Source organism: Chrysoperla carnea, chromosome 4 (genome assembly GCF_905475395.1).
Source record: "Chrysoperla carnea chromosome 4, inChrCarn1.1, whole genome shotgun sequence".
Lineage (NCBI taxonomy): Eukaryota > Metazoa > Arthropoda > Insecta > Neuroptera > Chrysopidae > Chrysoperla > Chrysoperla carnea.
Window position 1 is genome coordinate 34,054,282 of NC_058340.1, and position 19,334 is coordinate 34,073,615.

Genomic DNA, 19,334 nt, shown 5'->3' on the forward strand with positions numbered 1-19,334 from the left:
CTTTTTGAAGGGAGTAATTGCCCCCGAAAGTCTCTGTCTAGATATGCGCTTATCTGCATTTAAAAAAATACATGAATTTTTTTTTCATATTAACTGCTAAACTCTTGCAATACAAAAGGCCATCTATTATTTATAAAACCAACTAGGAAAATTACAAATCGATACGAGTTTTCCATTGTAAAACGTAGTAGATTTTCACAACACTTAGTGTATTTTCCACTGTTGACACAACAACTTCAATATACATTTAATGGATTGCGCTAACCAAAAATAAACAAAATATTTTCATAAAATACTGGAAACAATTTTAAACCTTTTCAAAAAATTCAAAAATTTGAATTTTGAAATTAATATTAACTTTTATTAATAATTTGTTCGCAATAATGGTAGGAAATTTTTTGAAATTATTTATAACTGATTGTTATTGTTTTGAAAAATTAAAAATTTTTGTTTTTAGTATGGATTTGTGAATTACGCTTTGGAATTATTAGTGGTGAATTCATTTGGAGAGGAAACATGGGAAAAAATAAAGTAAGATTCTTTTATAAATTTTTATAAGAAAAAAGTTTATTGATAAAATTTAAATTTTAGAAAAGAAGCCGACGTGAACATGGAAGGTCAATTTTTGGTTCGACAAATTTACGATGATGAAATAACTTACAATTTAATTGCGGCTGCCGTGAATTTACTAAGTAAGCAGCAAATAATTTTTAAAATTTTACAAAAATTATTAAATTCGTTATTTTTTTAGAAATTCCTGCGACAGCTATACTTGAATTATTTGGCAAAACATTCTTTGAATTTTGCCAAGATTCTGGTTATGATAAAATTTTACAAGTGTTGGGCGCTACACCAAGAGATTTTTTACAAGTATTTATTTTCCCAAATTTTACGTGATTATTTTGATAATTTTATTTTCCTTTTATTTAGAATTTGGATGCATTGCATGATCATTTGGGTACACTCTATCCAGGAATGAGGGCACCATCATTCCGTTGTACAGAACGTCCAGAAGATGGTGCACTAGTATTACATTATTACTCCGATCGACCTGGTCTTGAACATATTGTCATTGGAATTGTAAAAGTTAGTAACGTTAAAAATTTAAAAATTCAAAAATTTTAGTTTTAAAATTTTTTAGACAGTTGCTAGTAAATTACATGGAACTGAGGTGGAAGTAAAAATTTTAAAAACAAAAGACGAATGTGATCATGTACAATTTTTAATCACCGAAACTTCCGGCAGCAAAACTGTTTCACAACCAGAAATTACTGAAGTTGAAACACTTTCACTTGGTGAGTATATTTTCACGTTCACAAAGTATACACAATATTAATTTTATTCATTTTTAGAACCAAAAGTAAGCCCAGCTACATTTTGTCGAGTATTTCCATTCCACATAATGTTCGATCGGAATTTAACAATAATCCAAACTGGTTCAACTGTGGAACGCGTTATTCCACAAGTCACTTTTGAAGATTGTAAAATCACTGATGTTCTAGACACTGTAAGTTTCTAATCACAGAAAAAATGTACTTGCATCAATGAATTCATAAAAGAGGCAATTTTAGGGAATCTTCAAGAACAGATTCGATATTTACGATTTTTTTAGTGAATTAGGCTAGGCGGTGATATATCAGTCGGAACATTGCCTTTTCTCCTCAGATTACTTTCACTCTCTGAAATGTTTCTGAAAAAAAATCAAAATCGGAGCTGTTCTTGAGGACTTCCGAGCAAAAAATTCATTGATGCGAAATAATAGTACTTTTTAACATTCTCACAATTTTTTTTAGGTACGTCCACATTTGGAACTAACATTCGAAAATATCTTATCACATATTAACACGGTTTATGTCCTCCGCACTAAACCTGGTGTAATGGAAGTCGATGTTCCTGAAGAGTATTCATCTTTACGTCTTAAAGGACAAATGCTTTACGTACCCGAAACGGATTTAGTCATATTTTTATGTTATCCAAGTGTTGTCAATTTGGATGATTTAACACGACGTGGACTTTATATAAGCGATATACCGTTACATGATGCTACACGCGATTTAGTACTTATGTCCGAACAATTTGAAGCTGATTATAAATTAACACGTAATTTGGAGATGTTAACCGATAAATTACAACAGACGTATCGTGAATTGGAAGGTGAAAAACAGAAAACTGATAGGTTAGTAGATAAATGGATATCATTTTGAAAAAAACCGGAAAAATTATATAATATAGATTATTTGATCGTGTTATCAAGATACAAACCATTGTTGTCCAAGCTATGAACCATTGTTTAGTGGAGTTATAAACCATCTTTATATTCTTGTTGTATTTAATTTCCTTCAGCACAAAAGAGAATGCATTAGTAATTAATTTCTTTTTTTAGTCAATTTATTCTTGTTAGTGAAAATATGTATGGAATGATAAAAACAGATGGCTCTAGTAAACACAAAAAAGTTTTCATGAAAATTACGGTAGTATTTTCAAAAGGTCCGATAGTTCTTAATTTCCCAAACAGATTTTTTAGTTTACTGTCACGACTTCTTCAATTTTAAATTAACTTTTCCAAGAAAATTACGCATCAAAACCATTGTAAATTCTGTGGAATATTTTACAATTTAATTTAAATTTTCAGTTTATTGTATTCTGTTCTGCCGATAAGTGTTGCAAATGAATTACGGCATCAAAGACCGGTGCCAGCAAAACGTTACGATTGTGTAACGCTTTTATTTTCTGGAATTGTGGGATTCAGTTCATATTGTGCAGCAAATACTGATTCGCGTGGTGCCATGAAAATTGTTCAAATGTTAAATCAACTATATACAGCTTTTGATGTTTTAACTGATCCCAAAAAGAATCCAAACGTTTACAAGGTAAGTTTTATTCCAGGAAACATTTGTCTAATAGTACTTTAAGTCTTGCTTGTTTAGAAATTTGGAAACAATTCCGTTGCATTACTAGTACTTCCATAAGAACCAATAAAATAAATCCATCAAAGATGAAAATACAACTGAAAGCCTCCAATTTTCGACATCTTTGAGAAAACGCAAATTTTATTGCCGTTGACCAGATGCGATTAATATACTCTATGTTCTCTGCGATGAAAATAAATTTTCGCCTACATCTAATTTCTTCAATGTCGATATCTTTATTTCCTTGAACTATTTAAGCCTATGCCAAGATTTTAAACAAAAGAGTCTTTTGCATACCCTTTGAAATATTTTGTTTGTGTAATGTTTCGTTATAATTCGTAGCCTATTAATTTGAAGCACGCCAGGCTTAAAAAAAACATTCATTTTAGCTTAGTAATGATCTATATAGATCATTAGTATAGATCATTCTACTAGGGATAATTCATTACGTTAAAGAACATCCATTTATGCTAAATTTTTATTGATTTAGGTTGAAACAGTTGGTGATAAATATATGGCCGTAAGTGGTATACCAGAGCCATGTCAAACTCACGCACGGTGTATTGCACGTTTAGCATTGGATATGATGGATTTGGGTAGGGAAGTGCAAATTGATGGGAAACCTGTAGTAAGTATTCTTACACAAAATAATAATTGCTTATACTGAGAGGTATTAAATTTGAATTCAACTACTCAAACTACGAGCTATTAAAGTCGAAGATGAAGATCGAAAAGATCGTTTCAAGATCGAAATAAATATAAATTCGTAAAAAAACAAATTTTTGTATGGATGATATTTTTTTAATTTAGTGATCAAAAGTCATGTATATTCAAAAAAGTTAGTGATTTTTTTTGATTTATCAGAAATTCTATAGACAGAAATTGGATCCAGTTTATAATAACAAAAGTTTTTGTGATTGGAATTTCCCATAAAGCAGATGGAAATAACTAAACATTTTTATCATGAACATTCATTTTATTATGATGAAAATTTCTATGAAACCTTCCTGAAAAATTTAAATATTTGTAAAGGTTATTTTAAAGGTGATATTGATGGGATAAATCTGTTATTGGTGGTAGCTTTTGCTCAATCGCATTCCAAAAAAGAAAATTATCCTACCTTTCCCGGGGATACAGAGAAATGCAATAACTTGCGACCAAATAGACCAATTCGCATATAACATTCTTTCAATTTTTAACGTATGGTCAAAAAGAGGATTGTTATAATTTTATAATGTCTGTGTGTTTCTCTGTGTCATCTCACTCAGATGTTTGAAGATGACAGCCGAGCTAGGTTTCTTGAAGCATTGCCCACTCTCGATCTAATTTCCTTTCAAACAAAAAAAATCAAAATCGGTCCATACGTTTAGGAGCTGCGATACTACAGATAAGCACCCATGGGAAAACCAAATCGCTATTAGATTTTGCTTCGGAGATTTCTTTAAATATTTATTTTACCTATAATATTATATTGCTTTGAACATTGAAACTGTTTCGACTCTATGACAGGTAGAATTGAGGTGATTGATTATATTTCATTTATGTTTCATTTTCAGTGTTTCTCAGTATATTGTCTTGATAGTAATCATCATTGACATTTATATAATAAAATACCTAGTGATTACGGAATAGTAGATAAATAATCACACACAATCAATACTTAGGTATCTATCTATGCTTTCTAATATTTATATTTTATTATTATAAATAATCTGCACATCAATCAATATTATAAAGCTGACGATGATGACTTAATAAAAGTCATTTACCTTGACTTCTATAGAACATCTGCATTGTGTACCTGTTGATTATTATAAATAATTGTTCACAATTGAATGATTACTATTATTGTTCGCAATTTATTTTGAAAATAAGTTGTTTTAAATATTTACAAATGAAATTTACAAAATTTAAAAAACCCCCGACAAATGCGATCTATTCCTTGTAAACTGATTTTTGGAAACTTAGCTATAAAATGTTCTCAATCAAGTCGGTTCGTCCGTTTAGGGGATACTATGCCACTGAAAAACACAAAGACGCACAGATAAACACTTTAAACTTATAACACTCCTTCTTTAATCAATATCAAAGTGATGGTCAAGGACATCATATGAGATGAAAAGGATACTTAGAGAGCTATCATTTTTTGAGACAAATTTTTGAAAATATTTTAATTGAAATTGAAATATTTGAGTTGACTTTGTTCTTTTGGATTATTATTTTGAATTACCTAATTATTTTACCATTTCACTTTTAGGAATGAATCGAGCCAGGTTTATTTGACCATTCATTTCCATAGTAATTATTTAAATGTTAAAATTATATGTTTTTTTCGGGCACAGAACCCTAAGCTAGCACTTGAAACGTCGCTCTCCGTTAAATTACCTTTCAAATGAAACCAAAAATAACCGAGAATTTTCGAAATTTTTTAAAATCAAATATAAGACAGGAGAACGGCCGCCATAATTGTGTTGGTTTTTTCAACCCTTCTTCAACACATTCTATATAGGATATTTCAACAACTAACTCAGTTAATTGTATGTTTTCACTTGTTTTTACTTAAGTTTTAATAAACGTCTTATAGGTCATAAGAACAAACATTAGGTGCATTATATTTTTTCTAAGGTTAAAGAACCATAAAAAAAATTTCTATTAAAAAGTGTTTTATTTGACTTAGATTTTGTAACAATAATAATAATGTCAACAAATAATTGGTAGTTACCTTTTTTTTGTGGTCACTTTCTACATTATTATTTTTTTTGTTAATTTGTAATTTATAACAATTATATGTCTAATTAGTCATTAATTTGTACATACAATTTGACGATAGTCATTTTTAATTAAAAATCATCAAAATATATTTAGTCATTTGAAAGTTTTTTAAATACTATCATTTCATCAATTTTTAATTACGAAAATATAATATTGATTGAAATCTATAATTACTTTCGCAATAATATATGACATGAAGATTATTATAGATATACCTACAAAATATGAATATTTAATGACAGTTTGCAATAATTTTTTTTGTAATTATTATTAAATTCCGGGTATTTAAAAATGAATATTTTAATTATTTACCAAAAAAATATTATGAATTTATTTGAGTTAAATTCTAATTGAAAAAAATGCATAAAACTACTCGAAAAAATTGTGACACGAACTAATTTTAATCAAATGAGAATTCGGGAGAAAATGCATATTGGATCCCAGAAGCTGACCATCTGTTCCTTGTATCGTAAAGCCGATTGCAGTAAAAATTTATTTTAAAAATGAAAAGAAAAAAATGAGTAGGTACAGCAGTTTACATAGCGGCTTTAATAATCGGGACGCATTATTGGGAAGACTCGAGCCGGTATAGGTTTAAATTGGGCTCGACTGTTAAAGACTGTCGAAGTATTGGACTTGTTGCTTTTTTCTTTTCAGTTTATATTTTACTCGTCGGGTTTTTTGATTTTTCAATTAAATTTTTTTCACCCTTTTAAGTTTAAGATTTTCAAATACCTATTAAATGATATTCCACTTACTATAGTTTGTCGTCTTTCATTTTCAGCCTCAGCCTTTGAGGCTCTCTAGAGATTAAGCTTGTGAACCTATTTATATGATTATTACGTTAATCGATATATCTTTTTTATAGAAATTCAATGGTAACACACTAGACATAATTCATCGACTTTAATTTTTTCTTTCACAATATGGTGTCTGGTAATCGTCATATTGATTCTTAACTGATTAAAAAAATTTGTATCTATTTTTAGTATTTTAAAGTGAATTTTGTTCAAAAAGAATAAAAAAACTCCTAAATGTATGCCATATCTCGGAAACTACTTATAGATCGGTCAAATAAACTCGATTCTAGTACGTTTTGAGTAAAGATCATCTCGGCATGAATTCATTTGATTTTTTAAGCATTCCAAAAATTACGTTTTTCAAAAACTTCGAAAATTATTTAAAAAATTGTAACTTTAGTATGGGAGAAACTTCAGTACAACGCAGAGAGTTAGAGTAACCAAAGTAATATTTCGGTATGGTATCCAGGAATCTTATCGATCTTGCGTAAGAAACATAAATAGCAAACTAGGAATGAACCTGGGAGCGTAAGTCTACAAAAGGTTACGCACAGCTAGTTATTATAAGTACTAGCTAATATTTATAATATATGCTCGCTAGAGAGGCACCCACGAAGTGCTTGCCTTCGGTGCTCTCAATATTGAATCCACCTCTGATGGCACCATTATTTTTTAATTCAAATTTTGTAATTAATATTTGTTAACATATAAAACATAAAAACTAAATTGCAGGTAAAAAAAAGTGCAATTAATTTTTTTGATATGCACAATAAATAATATTTAACACTTCCGTAATTATATTCTCCATAATATAAGAGGTATTAGTATCAAGAAGAAAAAAACACACTAAAAATTTAATTAGGTATTATTAAAACATTAATATTTAGATTAATTATTACTTTATACGTACTAAAATAATGATTTTAAATATAATATTTCCGTTTACGCAATCAAAAAAAAGAAAAAAAAAATTAAATTATTAATATTATTAGCGATTTTCCTCTTCAAGAAAAATAAGCTGTTGCTTTTTTATCTTTGATCTCCTTGACATGGATAGTACCTAAATATGATATATATTCTCGTATCTCGTTTAAATGAATAGCATAAGCTATAAACAGAAAAAATGGAATTCTTAACTGAGAACATTCACTTGAATCAAGCATACTTTTACGGTTTACAATTTCTACACGAAGTAAATACCAATACTACTTCTACTTCACAAAATCAAGTCTTTTATCTTTATGACGTCATTAAAATCCAAAAAAATTAATTTTGCTGTATCAAATCCAAATTTTATCTAATTTTGATAAACCAAGTATGAAATCCTACTAAATTTGGGCCATACTTTTCAAATTTGTGATCAAAATTAACCTAGCTCTAATAGGTTTCCAGAATGGGTGTCTTGGTCCCGGAATTAAGCAAATAAGTGATAGCTATCGAAAAACTGACATCACAGCTGAAGGGATAAACCCAAAAATTAGTGGATTTCAAAAAAAATTCCAATAAGATCGGATCAAATTTGCCTTTGTAATAAAAAAATCAAATTTTTTAACTTTATGACGTCATCAAAATCCAAAAAAATTAATTTTGCTGTATCAAATCCAAATTTTATCTAATTTTGATAAACCAAGTATGAAATCCTACTAAATTTGGGCCATACTTTTCAAATTTGTGATCAAAATTAACCTAGCTCTAATAGGTTTCAAGAATGTGGTGTCTTGGTGTTACTAAGCTAAGGAGGTAATTTACTTAGTTTATGTAGCTTCTGCTTGGCGATTTAATTTATATTTGAGATCACATTCACTTCATAATTTTTATTGAATTTATGAATATTAATATCCATCCAATTTTTACATAATTTCACTCAAAAAAATAATGATATTTTGAAATTTATGAACATATTGAAAATTAATACTGCCCCTTGCTGTGTCAAAAATGCCGGTTCGATTCTCTTTTAATTTTTTTAACATGGCATATATTTGATTTGATGATTTTAGAACTAGAAATTTTAAAGTTGAGTAACTGAATTTTTTTGATTTTTGTGAGTGTATCAAATTAATTTTTTTACAAACCTTAGGGAAAACACTCAAAAATAATATAGAATTAAGGAAATTGATAGCATATAATTATAGACTGAATACTCACAATGAAAAGACAATATGACTCTTTTTGTTTGTCCTTATATTGACAATATTGATGCTTTATTATCGATGATTTTTCGTCTTGCGTACACAAAACACAAAATCATAAAAAGGTTAGAAAACTATCGAAAGTATATCCATTCGATCCATTCAACACGCAAATTCATTCAACAAAAATATCTTTTTTTGTTCTGTTTTCCAGAACATGTACGAGTAAACGCTAATGTTAAAATCGTTTTTCCTTATTGGAAAATAACTCTAATAATGCACGTATGCTATTGCTTTCATTTTCCCTATTAGATGTCAGAAATGATTACTTCTTAGTAAATAAGTTTAATTTCACAAACTTAATATTTTTGAAATAATGTAGAATGTCTAAAAGGTTGTCTATAAAAATCAAAACTTTCTATGCGATAACTGTGTTATAAATCTGGCATTTAAATTTAACCTAGCATAATCTGGTTTCACTTCCGACATCTAGAAGAAAAGAAAGTGTGTATTTTATTCTAAAAATATGGAATGCCGTTTTGCATCAATGTACGCCATTTAATTTGTAAATAAATTTTTCCATTTTATTTCGTAAATAATATTTAGTTCTGCGTTTACTTTGTCTGAAACTAATGCAATATTCCAATAATGACAAACATCTATATAACAGTTTTAAACCTTATTTGACATTTGTATGATAAAATTCCCATATTTTCACTTTTAGAAATTTTGTAAATTTTTTATATTAAATGAGACATTAAAAATATTCTCAATGCATATAACAATCAAGGTACATTAAATAAAAAATCAAGAAAATATCTATCTATACCAATAAAAATAAATTATCTAATAACATACAAATGATTTAACTAAATATTTATAAAATTTATTACTTGAAAAATAACGATTTTCAAGTTGAATTATTCTCTGCTGATTATTACAATGGGCTCAATAAAAATCAAATTACTTTAATATTTCAATTTTTAATAATAATATTTTTCAAATAAAGATATCGGACCTTCCTCGAAAATAGAAATAAACAATGTTTGATAAAAATGTGCGAGCTAGTCAACTGTGTTACTTATTCGACCAACAGACTTATAATCCTTGTACATTTTAGTTTAAAGTTTTGGTCTAGACATTTCGTCTCTAAGACAAACATGTGAACAGAAAAACGATTTTTCGAAAGTTGTAATTTTATACAGATATTGGATCACATTTTTTTCTATTTTTTTCAAAATAATTAATTGGTAAGATTAATTTTCATGGATAATTAGAAATTGGAACGTAAATTTTACATGTAGTAAACAAATTTTAGTGAGAACAAACAATTGCCTGAGTTAATTGTGGAAATGCTATGTATAGACAGTGTTGATTTTTCTGTGACACTACACATACATGCATGTCACACATATATAACTGATATTCCCATATAAAACATACTCTATAATTTGCGCATAATTTGCGCTCTCACAGGTAAACAGTCCCGTTGACGAAAGAATGTTTCAAAAAAAAGTTGCTTATTTTTTTATAAGAAACATTTTTTACATTTGAACTTTTGTTCTATCTCTAACGGTTTACAAGATGGGTCCTACGGACTCAAGACCCCATTGACCTTAGCTGCTCAGTTACGAATTCGACCTCACTTTTTACGTCCTAAGTACGCTATAAAAATTTCAGGTTGATATCTCTTTTCGTTTTTGAGTAATCGTGATGACAGACGGACAGACGACAGACATACGACAGACAGACAGATAACTGAAAACGGACTAATTAGGTGATTTTAAGAACACCTACGCCAAAATTTTGTTCATAGTATCGATATTTAAGATCGATTTTTAAGAGTTACTAAACTTAGTATACCTTGATATATTTCATATACATGGTATAAAAATTTTTTCAATTGCTACAATAATTCATAAACTTATTGGTCTGTATTCTAAAGTTTATAAAACACCATCCTCTTGTGATAAATTTGTTTGCGTGTATATTTTAAATATAACTAATCAATAATATGTTCGATATTTAAATAAATAAAAATTTATTTTAAAAATAAGAGAAACTCTAAAAAAAATGAAATCAATAAAATAACAATTTTTTATAATAATATTTTTTTTTTTTTTTTTAAACGGTGTTAATTTCTATTTCATATCAAATCAACCAATTAAAAATTTTTTTTAAAAATATGTACTACAAATGAATTATTTATAATATTTTTGCATATTTAAAATAATGAAAAATGCAAAATAATATAAAGTATATTAAAATTAAATATGCAAAATTTTTAAAAACAGTGTTTTATGTACTATATATGGTGATTATTAAATTAATGCATTTTATGATATTTAAATTAATTAAGAATCAAATGAATGCATTTTAATGGAATGATATTTTTTAAGTATCATTTTGTAAAATGCAAATAATTATTAAAAATTAGAAATGTAATAATTAACACGATTAATGATTCAAACATTTTGTTAAAGTATTCAAAATTATTTTTTTTATAAATTTCCATTTTTAAGATTTTTGAAGTGGATGATTTACGCTTGCTATATGTGTTTTTTTTTTGTCAAGTGACTTATCCTATGTTATTCGAATTGTCATTACGACTAAAACATTACACATAGCTTAAATCATTAAAGCTATTGATGTGTTTTTGAAAATTAGCCAACATATGTTACCCGGATTGTTATACGTGATAATTTAGTCCTTTAGTTCGACAGACCAACAACCACAAAAGTTAGACATAATGATGTCCCAAGTCATAAATATTCGTATTTTTTGAAGATTTTAATTATTTATTTTACTTTAGACTTTTAAGTATCTCAGCATTAAAAAAACCCTTTTATTATAATATATTAAAACTTGTACACCAATTTATTATTATTTATTAAATTTAAACTTATTACTTATACATGTGTTTGTAGCCCCCTTTCAATTTCTTTTATTTTAATACTTAAAAGCGATAGTTTTTCTTCATTTTTTAGTAACGTATTACTATTTCACTCCAAAAATCCGTTTTTTTGTTTTGTTTCTTCGAACACCTATCAAAGAACCCTTTGGTTTTTGAGAAAAATCTAATGATACCATAAATGTTGAAATCCATTGAGCCGTTTGGTTGGTATAAGGTAATAAAGAAATTTACAAACAAATATATACATACATACATATATAAAAGATACGCGTGAAAAACACAATTACTTGAAAGTCGGTTAAAAATATCTCATTTTTCCGTCACGAAATACAAATTATTATCATTTATTTTATCCAGGATAAGTTTTTCGACTTAATTCGTGTGCTAATTAGATTATTATTCAATGTCTTTGCCGCAACTCGTAGGTGTTTTGATAGTTGATAAATCGAAATTATTTCAATACTAAATCTAAATTATATAAAACCACAGAAACATTCTACTAACTCTTCGTAAGTTTGAGTCTAGAAACTTCTACAATCGCATACATACATATTATTTATTATCTTAGAACCGAACGATGCCTGCATTAGGACTGATCGGTGCCCCTTCGATAGCGGGACTAGTGCACTTGCTCAGAGTGTCCAATGGAAAACAGTTCCTGAGTTTGGTTGGCGCCTTATTGGTTATTTTGTATCGTCTATCTATCCTATAACGCAAAAAAGAATTAAGGCCTGTCGAAGGCATATGAAACACATAATATATCGTCTTTTGTCGGAAAAAACCAATATTACAAAAAATATTGTACATCGTTGGAGAATAATAGCCTCAAAAAATAAATTTTTCCCTATTATAGAACCATTATTCATCTTTAACCACATTGTTTTTTATAAATATTTCAGACTATCCTTAAAAGTTTTTAATTACCATATTTGTCTTACTCATAAATATTAATTAAAAATAAATTTCTTATATAATAAAAATATATATGCAGAGTAATTTAAAAAATGTTTTAATTGAATATAAATTGTTTTAATTGTTGTTGTTTGTTTTTTAAACAGAAAATTACAATTGGTATACATTCTGGTGAGGTGGTGACTGGTGTAATTGGACATCGTATGCCACGATATTGTTTATTTGGTAATACTGTGAATTTAACAAGTCGAACAGAAACAACTGGTTCACCAGGGAAAATCAATGTATCAGAAGACGCATACAAGTATGTAGAAATTTTTGTCTTGGATTTTATGTATGTTTATTATTGCAAAATATCCAATATAACGGATTTGCCCATACGTTGAAAACAACTTAAATTTTTATGTTTATTCGCCTTGAATCATTTTGAGTTTAGGGTCAGAGTATACAAGATGTTCTAGAATTGACTGCAGAACTTTCGACTTCTTAAATAAGCTTATAAAGACGAATGAGAAAGCTCTTTACCAAATTTCAATCCGATCCCTAATTTCCGAGATAATTAACCAAATCAATTAAGAAATTTATTCAATGACAGAGCACTTTCAAACACCACGATGTCTTTAGCGTAACTGGGTGGGGTTTAATAAAAAAATTTAAAAGTGTGATAGCTAATATGATAATTAAATGGAACGATAAGGATGTCCTTATATTCCTAAGTTCTTTGTCTTTGGATAAATTTGCTAACTGACTTGGACAATTAGGCCTCAGATCGAAATTTGGTAAGGAACTTTTTCGTTCGTCTTTATAAGCTTATTTAGGAATTCAAGAGTCCTGCAGTCAATTATAAACCGCTTTGTATATTGAAAGCCCATTTATTCAATCAACGACAAAGGAAGAGAGATAAGGCATCTTTCTCTATGAGAATTATCATAGCAGGGAGCTTCCCTTCTAGAGTGCCCAAAAAATGTTTTATTTTACCACAAACTTAAAATTAATAAATAAAAATTAATGAAACACACTTCATTTTAGTTTTTAGCCGGGGATTAAAAATCAGAAAACTTCCTCAAACCAGTTTACATGAATGTTTTCGTAAAATTTTAAATCAAACTGTTTATAATAATTAAAAATACAATAAATTCACAGCCCGATTTTAAATGGCATTTTAAGGGACAGATGGTGAAGACTTATATATTACCACATGATATCGAGAACGTGAACAAAAAATAATTAGTTCATCGTTACACATATCGGAAAGGTGTTTTTACTTCCAATATAATCTATTTCGAAATGCGCGTAAAATACAAAACTTTGAATTTTCAAAATAAAAAATATTTTTGTATTTTTTCATCAGTTTTAAGCAAAAAAGTATTCTTATGGTTTTTTCTCTAGGCTCTTAGTTTTCAAAATAAAAATTCTTGAAAAATTAACAATGCAAAATTCGATTTTAATGAAAAATGTGTTATTTTTCAATTTCTGAGAACTATATAGTAGTTCTATAGTTCTTATAGACTTCAATATTTTCTAATTAAAGCTTGTCCTCTAAAAAGTATTTTTAATTCACCCTTTTTTTTCATTTTCATATGACAGGAAATGAATGCTAGTATCAATACATTTGGAAACAATAAAATTTCAATAAAAATAATCCGTGATTTATTAAAAATTATTTCCGAATCATTTATTTAACGTAATACTATTGAGGCTTATCGAAATCTATTAAAACATATATTGGATGTAGTATATTTCAGTGTAATCTCTCTAAAGGAAAAAAATGGAGATTAAAAAAATTACAAATAAAATTTATTATATGAATGCATTGATTGATTATCGTACATTATGTGCAACTAGGAATCACATTTACCATAAATACAATGTATAAAATCGATTAAATGGAGACAGTACTAATCAATTAAAGGCTCGATACCATTAGGTAATGTTAACATTGAGCCATAGGTAATTTTAATTTTTCTTTGAGTTCCCTCTATGTAGACCGTGAGTCCATTCCTACTACTTTGTATATTATCAAATACTACAGAAAAAATCGTTGAAAAATTCTAGAAAATCGACAAATTTATATAACCATAAACTCGATACTCGAGACGCAATTAAAAAATTATTTTTATTATCACCAAGTTTGCTCTCAGCAATTTTCCAAAAAGCAGAGCTAAAAGAACTAAGGAAGATTTATTAATAACAATAATAATAATACTAATGCGGTTTAACCTCCGTTTCTCAGACCACGTCTATAAAATAGGCCACCCACATCATTATTTTTCATCTTTATTTATTTGTTAAACTTCATATAAAATTAACTTTATGATGTGGGTGGAGTCGGTTATTTCGTTCTTATCCAAGCGATGACAGTGTGATCAATTTACCGCTGCATTAACTTTTATATTCACAATGCTGCTACATGGATTCCAGCCCGCAATTTCCCAGCCAGGCGTCAAAGTAAGTTAAGACGCCTTAGTAAGTTCGGCTACTAACTAGCCAAATAGAGGAGTTATTGTAGGGTCTTACACAGTTGCTTGATTTTCAATAAACGCAAACTACAATAGTGATTCGATGTATAAAATTAAAAAATTAGGTCCGGCTTAGGTGGCAATATAAGGTATGTGTTCAAATACACAGTAAGAACTATAGTATCTGTCTCTATATATCATTCCAGCATTGCAGTAAACGCCGCGCCGTACATTCGAGATAAATCAATACGTTAGGATAAGCTGAGAATTTAAGTTATTACTTAGCGGTAGCACTAAAAGAGCGTACACCGATTAATTTTACCATCCATCTTGTTAAATATACCTAGATTAATTTTAACGGCACTGAATCCTTATTAGTTTCACATTAATTTCTAGGAAAAAAATCCCTCTGGAATTAGTTAGATTAACCCGATTTTTTTTCAAATAAATTTTTTTTTATGTTAAAAAAATAAAAAATAAAGCAACATGTATATTTTTCAAATGTTTAAAAAAAATGTATTGCACTTTATAAAATAATTAATTAAAGTTTCTCTTTAGTAATTCGATTTCGAAATATACATTTACAGTGTGTCCTCGGATAGAGGTAACTATGCTTGTAAATTTTCTTATTTTGCATTTTAAGAAAAAAAAGTCATTCTTTTTAAGAAGTTTTGCATATTATGAAAAGTATATACGTATTATATTTAAAACTTCTAAATAATGTACAGGTTAGCCAAAAATTTGTTATCACTATTTTTCTTGTTGGTAAACTTACCCTTCCTTTTTAACAATTTTTAATAAGTTGACAAAATGTTACTAAAAAAAGTTACTCGAAATTAACAATTATGACTCTATACAAAATTTCAAGAAAATCTTTTCAACTTTGACAATTTCATTCTTAGTGAATGTTTATCCGAGAAAATTTTCTAAACTAATCCACAAAAAAGATACACTCTCGAATAGAATATGTTAATTGATTTATTATTATTTTCTTTGTTACGTTTTTTTAATTACAACTTTTGTTCAAATAAAAAATGATGCTATAATTAAAGTACACGGATCTTCTTGATATTTTGTATAGAGTCATAATTGTTAGTTGCGAGTAACTTTTCTTCGTAACATTTCGCCAATTTATTAAAAAGAAGGGTAGTTTACCAAAAATAAAAATAGTGATTCCAAATTTTTGGCTATCCTGTACATTATTACGAATTTTTTAATATACCTACATACTTTTCAGAATATGCAAAACTTCTTATAAAGAATGCCTTTTTTTCTTAAAATGCAAAATAAGAAAATTTACAAGTATAGTTAGCTCTATCCTGGGACACACTGTATATATAAGTATATATAGCTTTATAATATTTTTTAAATTCTCTTTTTCTTGCCGGCACAACTTTGTAAATGTGCACATGCTGTGTTTCAATGGACATTTTTTCGTAATTGTGAATTTTTAATTTCCATGTTTCAATATACAGTTTGTCTCATTTCAATTGGCATAGTTGAATATCTTAGATTTTTCGAAATGTTGATTTGTTTTAAAGTTTGGCTTTTGCACTCAATTTTAAGCAAAAGACGTTTACATATTTAAATTGAAATAAAACAAAGAAAATTTTAAAAATCAATGAAACTGGCTTTATTGGAAAGATAATTTTATGCCATTAATGTTAATATGATTTCGGCCAATCTTTGTTTTAATAAAAAACTTTCAACAATTTACAAGCGTTGCTTTAGCGTGACTCAATTCTTTGTCAAATAGCAAACCAAACGAAACACAAAGTAACTGTCTGCAGTCGAATCCGTAATCAAATAAAGGCGAAATAAACATTAAATTTAATACACTAAAAAAAATTTGTTTTTAACATGGCACCAAGTAAATTCTTTGATTTAAGACAAAATTTTCTTGCTATACTATAATTTTTGCTATAAAATAAGTCAAATACTTATTTTATTGACATCGTTAACTCAAGAAATAGTTACTAAGGTTACGTTAGGTTATATTGGCAGTTCACGAAGAACACACTTAGGCTATAGAGTCCATTATAATACCATATATGTGTTTTACCACCTTCCCGCTGATAAATTCATTTATCAGATCCAGAGGCTGAGTGCACCTTCTTCATGCATATACCATGCCCTACACCAGCCAATTACAACTATTAATTATATAAATTTTGTTGCAACGGCGAGAATCGAACCAGTTACCCGAAGCATACCGCGGACGGAATTGGTTAACCAACTGAGCTAATAGGGTGACAACATATTTACTTGCTTTTATAATCTTTGTGTAAAAAGTGCACAATTTACTTTCAGCCAGTGGAAAAGGCATCCTTAAATAAAAGCGTATAAAAAATTTTTCATAAGTTGTTTCATAAGTATATCAACGAATTTGATATACTTGACTATGCAAGGTAGAATCGCACACACTGTACAAAATAAAACCGGAATATGGATACACCTCGCAGGTTCACTTCGTACATGAATACTTCGTAGTGTGTCAAAAAAGAATTTTTGTATGCATACAATAAAACTTTGTAAATTACGATTGGAATTTAATTTTTTTTTTTAACATTTTCGTTTAATTAGTATAATAAAGATTCATAAAATACCAATAAAATACCAAATAAAATATTTTTTTAATTTTAAATCACTAGTGATGGCTTCTGTACTGTTTAATTATAGATTAAGGTGGTCATATTTTAGTATACAAGCGCAGAGAAGATATTCGTTGCAAAGCGTAACTATCACAGTAAAAAAATACTTTTTAATCTTTCAGTACTCTTGTTTAGTCGCGTGTTGAGAGATTTGCTCAGGTGTTCTGCTCATGCGTCGAATATTTCGTGCATTAAAGTTTCTAAATTATAATTTTATAAAAATTTATTTTTTAATGCACTAGCTAAATACAAATAATTTGATTACGGGCAAGCCCGAAAATTGAAAGATGAGAGTTAAAATAGTAGAGCAAAAAATAATCTAGATAATAAAATTCATTTTAACCAGTAATTTACTGAATACGATTTATATTAAACTAAAGAAAGTACATAAACAGGCTCGAAAATTTCTCAAGTTGAAATTTCTTTGCTTGTACCTTTACTTTCATGACGAGAGAAATTCTCAAAATTTCTGATGGCCTGAACAAAAAAATTCTTTAGAACTGAAGTTAGAAAAAGGGTGAACAATCTGAAGTTCATATTTCAAAGTTAGAAAAAGTTTCAACCACATATAAAATTTGAAAAATAAAAGTTATTTATGTTTTAAATCGAACGTGAGCAAAATACTCATAACGCGAGTGCTAAAAAAACGAGGGTTAAAATCAAGCTTTTATTGTACTAAAAACTATAAACTATGAGTTATTCATACAATACTTAATAAAAATTGAGCGCCTCCAGCTTTTAAAAAATGGGCATGTAAGTATGACTTAAGAAATATTTATTAAAATCTTATCCTTTTTAACCCCTGGCCTAAAAAAAGGGATGTTATAAGTTTGACCGCTATGTGTGTATCTCTGTGTGTCTGTGGCATCGTAGCACCTAAACGGATGAACCGATTTTGTTTTATTTGTTTTTCTTTGAAAGGTAATTTAATAGAGAGTCTTCTTAGATATATGTTTCAAGTGCGAGTTTAGGATTCCATACCCGAAAAATTTGTCAGGGGTTTTTATTCTGTAAAGTACTCACTGAAACGTGGCATTAAATGGTGTATCTCGAAATATATTTTTTTTTGACGATACGGAAATTTTATCGAAAAATCGTAATTGCAAAAGATTTTATCCTTAGTACAATAATATATAATACCAAAACGAATCGTTAGCAAATAATAGAATTATTTGTACAGCTTGTTTTGTTATTAGATACCTATTCTTATTAACCTGTTCAGGTTGATGAACTTAACTCTAACAACTACTGTTTAAATAATAAAATTTTCTTTATAATAATTACAATTTTGAATACTTTCAATAATATTATAAAATTTAAATAAAAATGTATGTTTTTTTTTTTTTTTTTTGTTATTATATTACTTAGATATTATTAATATTATTATTATTATTTATAAATTAATAATAACGAATAAGAATTAGTTTTATATATGATTATAATTTGAAAGTGAATTAAACATTATATGACTACTGTGTGTATAAAATTTTGGTGGCGTCTAATTAAGGTAGTTCCTCCGCGACAGTCCAGTCAAAAAGTTTTGGACTAATACTATCATTCAGTGCATTAACTGTGCTATGACTATTATACATATACCATATATTATTTTCACAAGACTGTAGTTACACACTAATTTATCTCCTATACGTATACACACACACACTATGATATATACCTTTACCATTAGTTTTTATATCCTTTCCACAAAAAAACATCGCTAAAACGAGTTATTTATTTAAGTTTTTTATCGAAACTATATGGTAAATAATTTTTATTTTTTTTTTTATA

At 27.9% G+C, this 19,334-nt stretch overlaps 1 protein-coding gene across 1 annotated transcript in view; it reads left to right on the forward strand.

Moving 5' to 3' along the window:
- Nucleotides 1–232: 232 nt before the first annotated feature.
- Nucleotides 233–19,334, forward strand: part of LOC123297294 (guanylate cyclase soluble subunit beta-1) — a 31,689-nt gene continuing 12,587 nt past the window's right edge. Inside the window, exons 1-11 of the mRNA XM_044878900.1 lie at nt 233–386; nt 458–531; nt 592–692; nt 752–870; nt 931–1,086; nt 1,142–1,295; nt 1,353–1,507; nt 1,794–2,176; nt 2,633–2,870; nt 3,400–3,537; nt 12,583–12,740. Of these exons, the coding sequence (XP_044734835.1) occupies nt 384–386; nt 458–531; nt 592–692; nt 752–870; nt 931–1,086; nt 1,142–1,295; nt 1,353–1,507; nt 1,794–2,176; nt 2,633–2,870; nt 3,400–3,537; nt 12,583–12,740 (1,679 nt within the window). The 5' untranslated portion in view covers nt 233–383. The remainder of the gene's footprint in view (nt 387–457; nt 532–591; nt 693–751; nt 871–930; nt 1,087–1,141; nt 1,296–1,352; nt 1,508–1,793; nt 2,177–2,632; nt 2,871–3,399; nt 3,538–12,582; nt 12,741–19,334) is intronic.